Raw genomic sequence first — 15,376 nt, 5'->3', positions numbered from 1 at the left:
AAGAATTAGGAAGATCAAACTTCTATGTTTTTGTGTTCTTTTAACTAGTAAGAAAACCACATATTTATATACCATTTGGTGCAATTGAAATAGTTATTTTTTTTAAAAAAAAAACACATCATTCAATCAAGGGCGTGTCATTTACCAAAAATACGTATTCTCATGAAGAATTGTGTTTGTTTTTTCAATAATGAATCTGTTCATATCTTCCAACCATCTTAACTTTAAATTTTAAAATTATTTAAAGATATTATGGTTAAAATAAAAGACGAGTAAAAAAATATGTATAAAACAATAAAATATTTTAAACATAATTTACCATTCAATTTCGTTTAAAAAAATGTGAAGGGTTGTAATAAAAAGTAAAAAAAATAAAAGTAAAAAAAATGTAAAAATCGTATCGAACCTCTAATATCTAAGAGGAAGACCATGACTTCAATTCATATACAATAGTTCGCATCAGAACTTGTTTAGATTGACTAGCAAAAGTGCTTCAGATGACGCGCTTTTAATATCAATTTTCAAGCCATACTTGAACATTAATAATTTTGAAAATAATTTCTTCCCATCTGGTTAAATATAATAATATATTCCAAAATCCATGAAAACCATTTTTTAAATATCAAACAAATCATACGTACAACACATTATTATCATTATTATTATCTTGAAGGGGAAAAAAGCTCATCGCACACAAACATGTATATTGTGAATAGCTTTGCATCAGAGATCAGATTGACTACAAGAAAACATGAAACTCTGTAATGGAGCGTTAGAACCAACAAAGAACCTGAAAACAGAATTCAATAAAGAGAAGTGAAATTATGGAACATGGAATCTCTATTTAAAATCAAAATTTGGGACTAGGCAACTATTACAAGTCATACCAAGTTCAGTTGAACAGAAAACAAGGTGATAATTTAAAAAAATAAGAAGAAGAAAAAAAACCAAATCCCTCAACTAAAAGACAAGCTCATGAGGTTTCATTCCAGCCTTGAGAGAAAACCTTGCTCCCAAGTAAGCCTTCAACTCTGGAACCGCCTCGATCGACTTTATCAATGGTGTATCCACAGCTCTCTGGTCATCCTTCTTGTCAGCTGGGAGACCACTTTTCTCCTACAATAATAATAAGTTGGAATCGAAAATTTAGGACAGCTAAAAGAAAAACAGCTCAAACAATGGAAGACATAGAGGTGTAATCAAGCTCCTCCTACCTCTTTCTCTGCCTCAAAAAATTCCCCTTCACCCTTCTTCTTCTTCTTCTGGACTTCCTTGGAAAAGTATTTGTCGTCGAACTTTTCGGAGTTCACTCCAGAGATGTCAACTTTGGTGGAGGTTGCAATCACGTACGATTGGTTCACTCGTCTTAGAGGAACACCATTAATCTTGAAAGGTCCTATAGTCATAAGGATTTAACCTTCAGTATAAAAAGATTCATCTTTGAAGTAAACAGTATAGGATAGCTAAGCAAAGGAGACAAAATTAATCAGATTTGGGTATTACTGATTAAAAGTCGGCAATGTAAGAAATTCCTAATTAATCAGATTCGGGTATTACTAATTGAAAGTAGGCAGTGAAAGAAATTCCTTGGCAGATGCATTCGCATAGTAAGTGCAAAATTGGAAGTGTTTTTTAAATAATTAAAATCACTTTTATCGTATTTTCTATTGACTCTGAAACACATATTTGATCCTTCAAAATCAAATTAATGTTTAATTGTCCATTCTTAAACACATTTTTAATTAGTCCATTCTTAAACACATTTTTCATATTAATTAAATTGATTTAGAATGATTAAAAGCAAATGACTTTTAACAACCATTATGAAATCACTCACTAACATGCCATAGAAGTGAAGGCGAAGGTTTGCATTAAATGGATACCGAACCAAACTAGATCATACAAAAACTTTCAAAATGCAAACATTACATAGAAGAAATGATTCGAGTTGGATGCAAAACCAGGTAAAATTACAGGTGAGTGAAATAAACGAAAGAGACCAACAGATGACAACAAATTACAATATAATCTTCCAATTAAAATCAAATAAATACGTTATAAAAGCAAAGAACGATCATCAGGATTTCACAGGGAACTAACTCACCAGTGACCAGAAGCAACCCAGATGGCAGCTGTTTCAAAAACACGACTCTCTTGCCCTTGAACCTTCCAGCAAGGATAATCAACACAGTACCAGGAGTAATGCTAGCTCTAAGATCAGAAATAAAACCAAAATTAAACAGAGGCTTAAGTTTCAACTAAATTGGAAAATAACCAAGACCTCAATGCAGAAAAATCAAAATGGAGCCACCATACCTGAGCTTCGTGAGCTTGGGCTTGCGCTTGTTAACAAGAGGCTTCTTCACATCATCGGCAGGGTAAAACTTCGGCGGCTTCTCGGTTGGTGCATCAGCTTTCGGCTTGGCATCGTGACGAGGGAACACTCCGCCATTTTTGGCCTTGATGGCCCAAAGACCTCGCTTGTGATACATCTTAGACCTCGAATATTTGCCAACACCTCGGATTAGATCCGGGTTTCTGGTAACTCTAGGGGTTTTGGGCGCCATTAGCGTATCTCTACGGTCTCAGCGGTGCTCTTCTTCGCAACGAGAAAGACGACTAGTGCCAGAAACCCTAATTCTCAACAATGGTATTTATATATTAGGGTTTTTTTTTGTTGGGGTGGGGGGGGAGGTCCTGATAATTTGGGCTTCGGTCCGACCCAAGTGAGAGCATTTATATATTTAAATTAATGGAAACCGTCCTCTAAGCCCTTATTCGAAGGTCTTTGGGCTATGGAAGCCGAAAATGGTGGACTGTCTTTCGTCTGCGCTGTTTATATAGGTGATTTGTATGATGTGGTGTCTTGATCCCAAATATCTATTCGAAATATATATTTATACATTCAAACATACAAACGATGTTTTTCTTAAATTTTATTTTTTAATTTAGAAATGTTTATTTCTCCCGTAATCAAAGTTTATAAAATTAAAAATTAATTACATATACAATCTTCATTATTTTTACGTTCAACAATATGTAGCGAGAGATTTGAACATCGTGCTATTTGGTCAAAGACTATGTACTTTATATCAATTGAGCTAAGGCTCGATTCGAAATTGTTGTAACATTTAAAATAATTGTTGCTAATCGTGCTCTTAGAAAAATTAGCTATCATATGAATTAAGGTGTAAATGAGTTAGGTTAGGTTGGGGTGTTTTTTTAAACCAACTCAAAATGTGGATTGGTTGGGTTTGCAACCCAAAAAACTCAAATAAAGTCTCCAACCCAACCTATAAATTTTTTGTTGCATTGGGTTGGGTTGTCAGATTATAGTTTTTTTTTTAAAAAAAAAATTAAAAATATGTAAATTTATCTGCAACATGATATTAATAACTAAAATCTCATAAAATTCAAATGATAAATGCCAAATATCTATGATGTTTATTATAAATTTCAAACAAAGGCAAACATCATAACAATTCTAAAAAATATTAAAAATTCTCAAATTAAACAATCCAAAGCAGGTTAGATTGGGTCAGGTCAATTTTTTTAGCCAACCCGCGACCTAACCTAACTCAACTTCACAAAAAAAAAAAAAAAAAAAAAAAATTAACCTAATCCAACCCATAACAAAACTAACCCCACCCGACTCTTACATTTTGGGTTGGGTAGTTTCGGTTATCGAGTCATTTGAACATCCCTATTAGAAAGTAGATCAGGGTTAGGTTGGTAAAGAATCTAAAAACATAAATTTTAAAACAATGGATGAAATGAAAACGAAGTTGTATTTCGCGTTTTCAAACACGTGTTTGGTAGCAGAATTTAAAAATTGGATTATAATTTAAACAATTATAAACTAGTTGTAGTTATCCACTAATTATTGACAATAAATTATTATTATTTTATCTACGAACATATTTTCTGTTTAAAAAAAATGTATAATTATTGTTTCATGGTATTATATAATTTATAAGATAAATTGAACTTTTTGTTCCTATGGTTTGAAGGAATTAAAATTTAGGTCATGGTTTATAATTAGAATTTACCCCTTATGATCTGATAAAAGCTCCATAAATAGTCCTTATGGAAGAGACTTTTTAAGAAAATCTAGCAAACCATAGGGACTATAAATGAAGTTATTTCAATTCATATAAACTAAATTTTAAATTTTAAAACTATGTAACTAATTTTTAACTTTATCTAAACCATAGAGATTGAATTTATAATTTAACCTAATTTAATTTATAATTAATACATTACATAATATATTTTATTTTAAAAAATGAATTGAGCTGATAACATAACATACTATATTTCTACACATCTTTATCTTTATTTAATATAAATTTTCATTTTAAAATTTTAGAATTCAAATTATGGATATAAAAAAAATAAAAATGTTGTTTTCCAAATTTACACTATTTGATCATAGAGTTCAAAAACAGTTTTTAGAAATAGAACTCGGGTTGTCTGCTAAACATATATTTGCTGAACTTAGTGAATTTGAAAACATAAAATAGAATGTGAATTGTGAACCAAACAGACCCTAAGGGGGGTGTTTGGTGTCACGATCATGCTTATCCAGGACGTGTTGCCCATGGTCGCATGTCCGCCTCCACCTCTGTTTACCATGCTTTCATCCTTTTTATTTTATTTTGCTAGTTAGTTTACCTTCTATGTACTCTTCTTAGTGTATGATTGTCGCCCGTTTCTCATCATGCTTTCAAACGTTTGCGGAAACTTTTTTTCTTCTCTGAACCCATTTTCTAAAATATTTTCTTAAGAACGGGGATAGAGGTTGTAAGAAATGCCCTTTGTGCCATCATTTATTCGAATTTGGATGGCTGACTTGTTCGAGGGCGAGAAGAAGTGCCACATAATCGTCTTGAGACTCTTACGAGAGTGCGATTGTGACAGTTGTATCAGAGCCAAGTCGGCTTGTGAAGTGGTGAACTTGTGATCATGTCTGCTACAAAACAGTTGGGAAAGTCCCATGTTGGCCGGTTGGTCGAGATAGAAGAGAATATTATATCTAATAGAAGTCCCCGATCAGGTTCAGTTATTAGAAACTCGGTTACGAGAAGTCTTTGACAAGGCCAATGAAATCGACGTAGTGGTTGGCCATTTAGACAAAATGCCCGTCAAGAAATTGTTAACATGGGTTGAGACCCTAGAAGCAAAAGCTATGAAAACTGATAATTTCGAGTGTGGGGATGGCTCGATGGGCTTTATTGCCACTATAGAAGAGCGAAGAACTAGACAGCTCGCAAAAAGCAATAATTCATATGGTGACTGAGTTATTCAAAGACTTTCGAGCCACTTTCGATGTCGTCCGGGCAGAGATTGCTGATATCAGTGCAAGAGTTAACCTCACCATGAGAGCGGTGGAAAATCAAGCCCCATCTGAGGTACATTCCAATTTAACAGGGTAAAAGTACCCGAGTCTAAGCCTTTCTGTGAGGCTTATGACACGAAAGCGCTAGAAAATTTTATCTTTGATATGCAGCAGTAGTTTAGAGCTACAAACACTACTACTGAAGAGTCAAAGATCACTTTGGCAACGATGCATCTAGCGGAGGTGAAGGTCTCATTTCATGGACATCCAAGAGGGTCGATGCACCATCCACATGGGAGAGACTGAAACGAGAATTGGTGTTGGACAAATTAGGGGATATGTCCGAAAGAGAAAGTTTTTTGTTTTGTCTACGGGCTGAAACCGTGGGCGAAAACAAAACTATAACGAACAGAGAGTACAGGATCTCCAACCGCGTATGCAACAACCAAAATGATTATTTGACTTGATTAATGAATCGCAAGAGATGAGGCAAACACTCGAGATCCTTAAGTAGAGAGAGTACAAACAACTGCTCAAACCTATGAAGAAATAGTGGGGGAGACAGAAGACACTAGTGTTAGGGGTGAAACGGTTTGGTTTATGGTCAAACCAAACTGGACCAATTTATTGTTCAAACCGAACCGAACCGGACCACATATATCGGTTCAGTTTGGTTTCAAAATTCGCTTTTGCATTTTTAAAAAATCCATGTATATTCTTTTTTTTTAATTAAAAGCAGTTCGGTTCGGTTTGATTTTAAATTCGGTTTTGTTTCTTTAAATTAAAAGTGGTTCAGTTTTACTCTTATATATATATTAGTTAAAACGCGTTCGGTTCGATTTTCAAAGTGAACAAACCGAACCAAATTTTTTGGTTTACTGAGTTTTCGGTTCGGTTCGGTTCAGTTTTTAGAAACGGTTCGTTTTTGCGGTTTGAATGACCACCCCTAACTAGTGTGGATGGTAAAGCACTTCAACTAGAGATGTCCAATTTCTCCACGGGGACGAGGATTCCCCGATTGAGCGGGAATGGGAAGATAGTAGGGGAAAAAATTTCCCGTGAGCTAAACGGGGACGGGGAGGGGAATGCATTTCCGTCCCCGATCCTGCCCGTTCCCTCCCGCCGATTGCTTTTACATATTTATTTAGTATAGTTATCTAATATTATGTTGTTATTATTATTATATAAATATTACATTTAAATTTCAAAATTGATTATTTATTGGAAAAGATAATGAATATGTTTAAATTTAGATTATATATATGAATAATTTGATTTTTCTTTATTTCTTTCTACTAAAAAATATAATTAGTTTTTTTAGGCCAAAATTTGAGTAATTTATCTTTTAAATTCAAATTTTCATATAAAACTAATCATAATAAACAATTTAGTGATAAAGTTAATTATTTAATTAAAATTTGCTCACATTAGTGATTTGAATTAATTGGCTTTTTACAAAAAAAGAAAAAGAAAAAGAAGAGTAAAGGGAAAAAATTTCTTGCAGGGAACACGATCCCCACGAATTCCCGGCGGGGAATCTCCGCCTTGATCTCCATGGAGAATTTCACGGGGATGGGGAATGAAATGAGAAGCGGGGACGGGGATGGGGAATGGCATCCTCAGCCCCGCCCGCCCCGTGGACATCTCTAACTTCAATAGAAAAATACGTGGTGGGGGACTAAATCAACGATTTTTTATTGCCTTCTATTCTGTTATATATGCAAGGGCAGCACAAAGCAAGCGAATGCTCGAAACGGGTAGCCTTTAACATCTTCAAGCCCCATTAGCCTCAGACTCAAAAGGTGAAGTTGTTCAGAGGACGAGAATATGCAAGTAGAGGAAGATGAAACCCTATAAGTTGGAGCCCTAATTTTCTTAGCCGCCTTCTAGAGGAGTATGGGAGAAACAAAGGAACCCCATAAAGGTGAATTGATGTATGTATATGCTTGGGTCAACCATAGATCGACCAAGAGTATCATGGTCGACTCGAGAGCCACCCATAACTTTATGTCTGAAATAGAAGCCAGGCGGTTGAATCTCTATTGGGAAGGGGTGCAGGAAAAATGAAAGCAGTGAACTCTACGGCTTTGCCTATTAGAGGAATGGTAGAGAGAGTAGTTATAAAGTTGGGGGATTGGAGTGGCCCTGTCGATTTTGTGATCGTTAAAATGAACGACTTTGACGTGGTTTCGGGGGATAGAATTCTTGTTCTAGCACAAGGTAATACCTCTCGCTAAATGCTTAGTGATCATAGGGTCTACGCCTATCGTCGTGCATACTGAGATCAAACAGTCGAATGGGTAAAGATGATCTTAACCTTCAGTTGGAGAAGGACCTTACCCACGAGTCAGTTGAAACCATGGAAGGGAAATCCCCTTAAGACATTCTATGTGTTTTGAAAAAAATATCGCGTTGTCAAGTCGTACAGCTTACACAAGTCCCAACCTCCAAAAGATGAGGAAAAGAAATCCCAGACGCCAAGTGTTCCTACCAGGAGACAAAGTTCGGTTAAGATTATGCTCATAACAGTTTCAATTGCAAGGCCAAAGAGAACATCGTCTTGTGAGGAGCTATGAAGGACCGATTAAAATCATAAAAAAGGTTGGGAAAGCCTCTTATCGGGTGCATTTACTGTCAAAGATGGAGATTCATCATGTCATCCATGTAAATAATTTGAAGCCCTATCACCCCACCCATACTGATAAGCGACGTATTGTTGTGACGTGTCCACCTACCATGACGAGGAGAATGATAGAAGAATAAGTCAATGAGAGACTTTCTGGAAAAAGCAACAATGTTAGAAGACCGGGATAAAGTTATTAAGAGTTCCTAGAGAGGTGGCACAACCTCCAAGACAGAGAAGTAAGTTGAAAGTGCACAGAAGACCTCAAGGTAACTACTCAATAAATTGCTGAGTTCGAGCAGAGTCGGTTGATGAGAACGTCAACTAATTGAGTGGAGGGAGAATGTCACAGTCATGCTTGTCCAGGGCGTGTTGCCCATGGTCGCATGTCCATCTCCACCTTTTTTTTTTTCTTTACCATGCTTTTGTCTATGTATTTCATTTTGCTAGTTAGTTTACCTTATATGTACTTTTCTTAATGTATGGCCACTCACCCATTTCCATATACAATGGTGGCGAATGTTTTTTTGTTCAGAATGCCCATTTCCATAATCAATGACATAGGGTAACTCGATTTTAATCCTAAGCTAATTATGAACTCCTGTTTATTCAGGATTATCTTTTGATCTGCATAAGTGAGAGTTGTCCAACAACATTGCTCAATAAGCCTTCCATTTTGGGGATAAGATAGGATAGATAGTTGGGGACATAGGTCTGCAAGATAGAATTTATCCCTACCTGACTTAGGGTTAATAGATAGGTTGTTTTCTTAAGCACTGATTCCCAGTCTTGAACAATGGGGCCTCATCCTCTCATGATCAGGAGGTTCGTGGTTTATAAGTTGGACTATAAACCAATTGTTCAATGAAGGATCAATGAGAGCTTAAGGAACAATATGTATTTACAGGGGTAAAATGGTAATTTTGATCTAGTCGTAAATACGAACGACCTATGAAGGATTGACTTACTAATTATGGTTAAAATGGACAGAAATATATATACGGTGAGGAGAGTGAAATTATCGAGCTATAGTGGTGTGTCTGAAGGAAATCGTGCACGAGGATTTCCATGAGCAACGGAAAGATCATTCAAATATAATTATATATGAACTTTACAATTACAGTCATAAACAAAAATATGTTTATGTGTTAATTACAGAAATTACAGCATGATAACTACAAATGATCAAAGAGAAATGTTACACACATTTGTAGACTCATCACCAAGCTCATTGATCATGAACGCTCGAACATAGCAACACAGTAACCTCGAACGCTCGTCCAATGCGACTGCTACACTGCACGAACACCGTACACTTGAACTCAGCGATCACCTAGGTCCTAACAAGCATCCCAAACACAACGAACGGCCTCCACAAAACCTCAACGGTGTCGATTGAGTATGACACTACCAAGAAGGCTACCTTGGTATTCTCGATGTGAGAATCCAGAAGGTGGGCTCTGTGTGGACTTGATTTGAGGCAAAAGACGAAGGAAACAACAATTGTGTAAACGATTAAGCAAGTGGGAGATGGTTGAACCTATCGTATAGGTCAATGCCCAATCGTTTAGCAAAAGCTATGCGATCATTTAGCTCATCGCTTAGCTAAGTGTTTGTCGCCTACAAACACTACAAGATCGTTTAACTAGCTCCAAGTTGTTGCTTAGTAAATCCTATTTACTTGACAACTCCCATGTGAAATTCCGAGAGAGAAGAAATCTCAAATTCAACCATTTTCAACATTACTAAAATTAGGAAAACAATTTTCCTTTTATCCCACGGTTACCATGAAACCACCAATAATCTCCCACTCAATTGGTTATTAGAGAAAAAGAAATAATTATCCAATAATTAATATTATTATAAATATAAATGATAACCAACTTAACATAATATATTTATAACCTATAATTTTAATATTTCATCTCATGAAACATATAAACCATAGCTCTTTTTCTATTCCATGGTACTTAATGTAAATCTTATTTACATTAATCCTCCATAAGATGTATCTTATACATCATACTGATCATATAATATATAATCGAATTACCTCTTGTCAATTTGAACATTTCAAATCAACACTAAGAACTGATCCTCAACTGAATCCATTGAGTTACCAAAGGGACCTTATGGACCTGTAGCTCGAAGCTTCAACGGTATGTGAATAACTTACTAAACTCTTTAGTCATAAGATCTATCATTTGTTAACTGTCAGGCACTCCACTAAAGACCGACAGTTGAACTCTTCTTACCACGGATATATTATGTGTCCATCTTAACCAATCAACAGTACGACAACCCTTCACAGATTGCTCGTAAGTATAACTCGGCCAATAACCGTTATGCCCCTGTAGTTACATGTAACTCCTTAAGTACCGTTGATCCATCTAATGAACATGAGTCATAGTCCTACTATGACTGAGTCCTCTCTTCCAAAGAGAAGTTGTGACCACCATGTTCAAGCCCTGGAATCAGCCCTAAAGGGAGCAATCTCTCTACTTGTCCCTGTTTCGAGAAATGAGTGAATTCCATTTTGTGGATTGAGTTTCCAACTCCCAGATCAGACAAGTCCCCAAAAAGGTAGGCATGTTGAGTTGGCAATCTGGCCACTATCACCCATACTAACTGCCCTCAAAGGCAGGAGTTCCCAAAACACTCAGGATTGAGGTCATGTCACCTATGGTCGTTTAGGTGAGATATAAGTCTCCAGTATCAACGGCGTTATATATAAAGTCTAGTCATCTCGTGGTCCGGTCTTATACAAACTCTTTGTATAGGATACTCTTGCTCGCATGTCTCCACATGAATAATCAGGATCTACCATCTGTAGTAGTTTACACTTGCAAACCTCTACAGAGCGGGCCGTATCCGTAGTGTCAACAGGATTAGGTACCCCACCTTAATCCTTATAATACAAACCTTTTTAGGTTATCACTTAAGGCATGATCTACTTGTATATCACATATACATGCTTAAGTTTACAAAAGATAACCACGGAGCTTTGTTTATTGGATATGAGTAAATGACGGAATAAAACAACAATTATTTTATTCATCAAACAATGCGTATCATTACAAACAACGAGACTCTGGGAGAATTAAGACACCAATCCCAATAATGTCTCGGTAGTTAGCAAATATTGATTAATTCAGTCTAAAGAGTTTAGTCAATTAATTTCAAATCATTGGAGCTCATGATCTGTAGGTTCATAAGGTCCCTCTACTAGCTCTTAAAATGATTTTGGATTAGTGAATTGAGTGAATTTGAATTGTCGATATTTGAAATTAAGGTTTTGAATTTGAAGTGTTCAAATTCAATTAGGGTTTTAATTAATTGTATTTGATGCAATTAAAACGTTTAATTTTGTGAAAATTGAACAAAATTGGAGAGTTTAAAACATTTAAATATTGATTTAGATTTTAAATTACATGAATAGAATTCATGTCTAGTTGGATGCTTGTTTAATTTAATATTTGATATTAAATTATTAATTAATTAATTAAGTTAGTTTAATTAATTATTTAAATAAATAAATAAAATTTCATTTATTGAAATTCAAATATAGATTTGAATATATACATACATACATACATATATATATTAATTTTACTTAAAATTAAATGGAAATGAAAAAATTGGAAAATTGGAAAAAAAAAAAATGTTTTCCAAGTTTTTCCTTCAATTGGAGTGGCTTCATCCAAATCAACCACATTTTTCATTTACTTAGTGCTAATTGAAGTGTCAATTAATAGCTAAGTAAGTGTAATAGTAAATCCTGATTGTGATTTATTTATAAAAACACACAGACATATTAGATTATTCTGATATCCTTTGTTCAATAAATATTCATTCTGACAATTATACCACATCCGTCCTGATGTTTCAATCCATATAGTGATCTCTATAATTTTATTGAATACAATTCCCGAATATTTGATGTATATATTTCAGGTACCTTAAATCCTTCTAGGATTCTTATATAAATATCATTATGAAGAGATCTATATATATATGTTGTGATGACATCCATAAGGTACATATCCAGACTTTCATACATAGTCAGACCAATTAAATATCTTAGTGTAATTGTATTCACCATTAGAGAATATGTATTCTCATAATCAATACCAAGTTTTTGTAAAAAACCTTATGCAACTAGTTTTGCTTTGTATCTTGTGACCTTATTATTTTCATTTCTTTTTTTCACAAATACCCAATTGTATCCCATATGTTTGATACCTTGTGGTGTTCAGACTATCGGTCTGAAAACCTGCCGTTTTGAAAATGAGTTTAATTCTGCCTCGATTGCTTCTATCCATTGAAGCCAATATTTTATATGTCGACATTCTTCGACAAATTTTGGTTCAGAATCCTCATTTTCAGGTATAATATTAAGAGTAACATTATACGCAAAAATGTTGTCAATAATTACATTAGTTCGATTCCATCTTTTTCCTATCATGACATGGTTTATTGAAATCTCATTATTATCTTTAGGTATTTCACATTCTTCACTAGTTATGTCGAGAATTTCTTCATGGGTATTTACATCATCACCCAAGTCTTTTTTATTATTAATTATTTTTCGTTTTAGAGGATTTTTATCTTTGGAATCTACTGGTCTACCATGCTTCTGGTGTGTTCTAGACTCATTAGTGACAACTTGTTGTGTTGGGATATCAATTTTTATGGAACATTTGTAGCTTGTATATGTGACTTAGTCACTTTCTTTGTATCTATAAATGCATTTGATAATTGATTTGCTATATTTTGCAAATGAATTATTTTTTAAACTTTAGGTTCACGTTAATCTGTACGATGATCTAAGTGAGACAATAACGATGTATCAATGTAATTTATTTTTTGAATTTCTTAATTCCTCCACATAATGTTGGAAAAATTGTCTCATTAAAATGACAATCAACAAATCATGCAATAAATACATCAATCATCAGGGGTTCAAGATATTTAATAATTGATGTGGAATCATATCCAACATATATTCCTAATCTCCTTTGAAGACCAATCTTAGTGCGTTGTGTGGAGCAATTGGAACATATACTGCACATCAAAAAAATTCTCAAATGGGAAATATTTGGCTCATGACCATAAGCTATTGTAATGGTGAATACTTATGATAAGCTACTGGCCTAATACGTACAAGTGATGCTACGTGCAAAATAGCATGTCTCTATACAGATGAAGAAAACTTAGCTCTCATAGTAATGGTCTTGCAATTAATTGCAAACGTTTTATAAATGATTCCGCTAAACCATTTTGTATATGACATGAGTTACAGGATGTTAAACACTTATCCCAATTAACATACAACAATTATCAAAAGTTTGGGATGTCAATTTACCAACATTATCAAGACGAATAGTCTTAATTGTATAATAAGGAAATTGTGCTCTTAACTTAATTATTTTAGCGAGTAATATTGCAAATGCAAGATTTCAACTCGATAATAAGCACACGTGTGACCATCTACTGGATGCATTTATTAATACCATAAAATACCTAAATAGTCCACTTGTTGGATTAATAGGTCCGCATATATCACCATGAATTCGTTCTAAAAATGCAAGTAATTCAGTTCCTACTTTAGCTGGTGATGGTCTAATTATTAGTTTGTCTTGAGAGCAAGCATCACATGATAATTCATTAGATCGAATAATCTTCTAGCTCTTCAATGGGTATCCACTTGAATTCTCAATAATTCTTCTCATCATCAAAGACCCTGGATGACCCAATCTATCGTGCCAAATAGCAAATATATCTGGATTTGTGAACTTCAGGTTCATTGTTACATATGTTTCAATTACTCATATATGAGTATAATACAATCTAGAAGATAAAGCAAACTTTTCCAATATACATTTTTCATTTGAGATAGTAGAGATAATATATAGATTTTCACATTATTCTTACTATCAGTCTCGATATGATAACTATTGCAACGTATATCTTTAAAACTTAGAAAAATTCTCTTCAATTAACTAGAGAACAATGCACTGTCAATTTAAATTTTGTTCCTTTAGGCAAAATAATATTTGCTTTTCCAAAACCTTCGATCAAGTTTGCAGAACTTGATATTTATTTACTTTTGGTTTTAGCATTGTCAATTTGGAAAAATATTTTTTTATTTGTAAGTATTGTGTGTAGTTGCACTGTCCGTTAGATATAGATCTTCTTTGCTCATTTTTTAATCACCCAACATATGAAAATGATCCTGTTTCTTTAGGACCTACCATTAGCGATGGAAGCAACAGGAGCTCGTGCTGATAAAGTGTTGTGAAATTAATAGCATAACAATGTACAATGGATATGGAAAAAATATAATAATATAATAATAAATAAATAAATAATATAAAATAATATAATAAAATAACTAAAATTATAACGTTATGAAAATTTAGTAGAAATTTGAAGTGGATTTCTCGCTGATGCTGATGTATGTAATTTTAAGATCCACCAAATGCCACTATTTATAGGTAAAGTGGCAAGTAGGATGCGGTCTTACATGGACACTAAACATGAATAACTCCAAGGCATATGAATAATATGAAGATTGACACATGACTTTTAGAACACTAAACAATGAACATCTATTTTTTATAATATTTATAATCATATATGTATGTTATAGTTATTTCTTAAGTCGATGGGCATGTTTAGTCATTAGGTCTAGTAGGAATATAAATTTTTTTAAAAATGTCTATTAGGATTTTTAAACCAATGCATTACACTTTCCTTTTAATAATTTAGTATGTAAGTTGAGTTAAAGCACATTTTATTGACTAAGGCTTTGATTGGGATTGATGTAACTTCTAAAATAATTGTTGGCAGCGGTGCTTTTAGTAAATTTCAGTTTAAATTTGAAAAAGTAGGTTAGAGTGTTTGGTAAATAAATACAAAAATATCTTATTTTAGATATAATAACTAAAATAGACTTATAATCAACTTTTTTTTAATACTTTTTTGTAATTTAAAATTTTAAATAATTGTTTAGTATAATAAATTTTATTTGTTATAGATTAATTTTTAAATATCAAGGAAAATAGCTTTATTTAAAAAAAATATATGGTATGTTTTTTTTTTTAAAAAAAATAATGCATTTAACTCATGAAAAATATAAAATAGATTTGATTATGTGAGAAATATGTAAATATATAAAATAAAGGGTTGTTTTCAAATATAGAAAAATGAACCAAAACATTTACCATTAATAACAAAATATCACAGTCTATAAACACAGATAATAGTCTATCGTTGTTTATCACAGATAGGTTGTGATATTTTGCTATTAATTGTAAATATTTTAGTAATTTTATCATTTAAAATAAAATTTCTAAAATAAATCTTCATTTTTAAAGTGTAAAATTGAAAGGTAAATATTAATTAAAAATTAT

General features: G+C 33.4%; 1 protein-coding gene across 1 annotated transcript; it reads right to left on the bottom strand.

Moving 5' to 3' along the window:
* Nucleotides 1-786: 786 nt before the first annotated feature.
* Nucleotides 787-2,641, bottom strand: LOC120085157 (60S ribosomal protein L6-1-like). The gene is made up of 4 exons (XM_039041038.1): nucleotides 2,317-2,641; nucleotides 2,105-2,211; nucleotides 1,215-1,396; nucleotides 787-1,116 (listed from the first exon to the last, which is right to left on the bottom strand). The coding sequence occupies exons 1-4, from the start codon at nucleotides 2,565-2,567 to the stop codon at nucleotides 961-963; spliced, it is 696 nt and encodes a 231-aa protein (XP_038896966.1). The 5' UTR covers nucleotides 2,568-2,641; the 3' UTR covers nucleotides 787-960.
* Nucleotides 2,642-15,376: the final 12,735 nt, after the last annotated feature.

The sequence above is a fragment of the Benincasa hispida genome, chromosome 9 (genome assembly GCF_009727055.1).
Source record: "Benincasa hispida cultivar B227 chromosome 9, ASM972705v1, whole genome shotgun sequence".
Lineage (NCBI taxonomy): Eukaryota > Viridiplantae > Streptophyta > Magnoliopsida > Cucurbitales > Cucurbitaceae > Benincasa > Benincasa hispida.
This window is presented reverse-complemented; position numbering and strand designations above follow the sequence as displayed.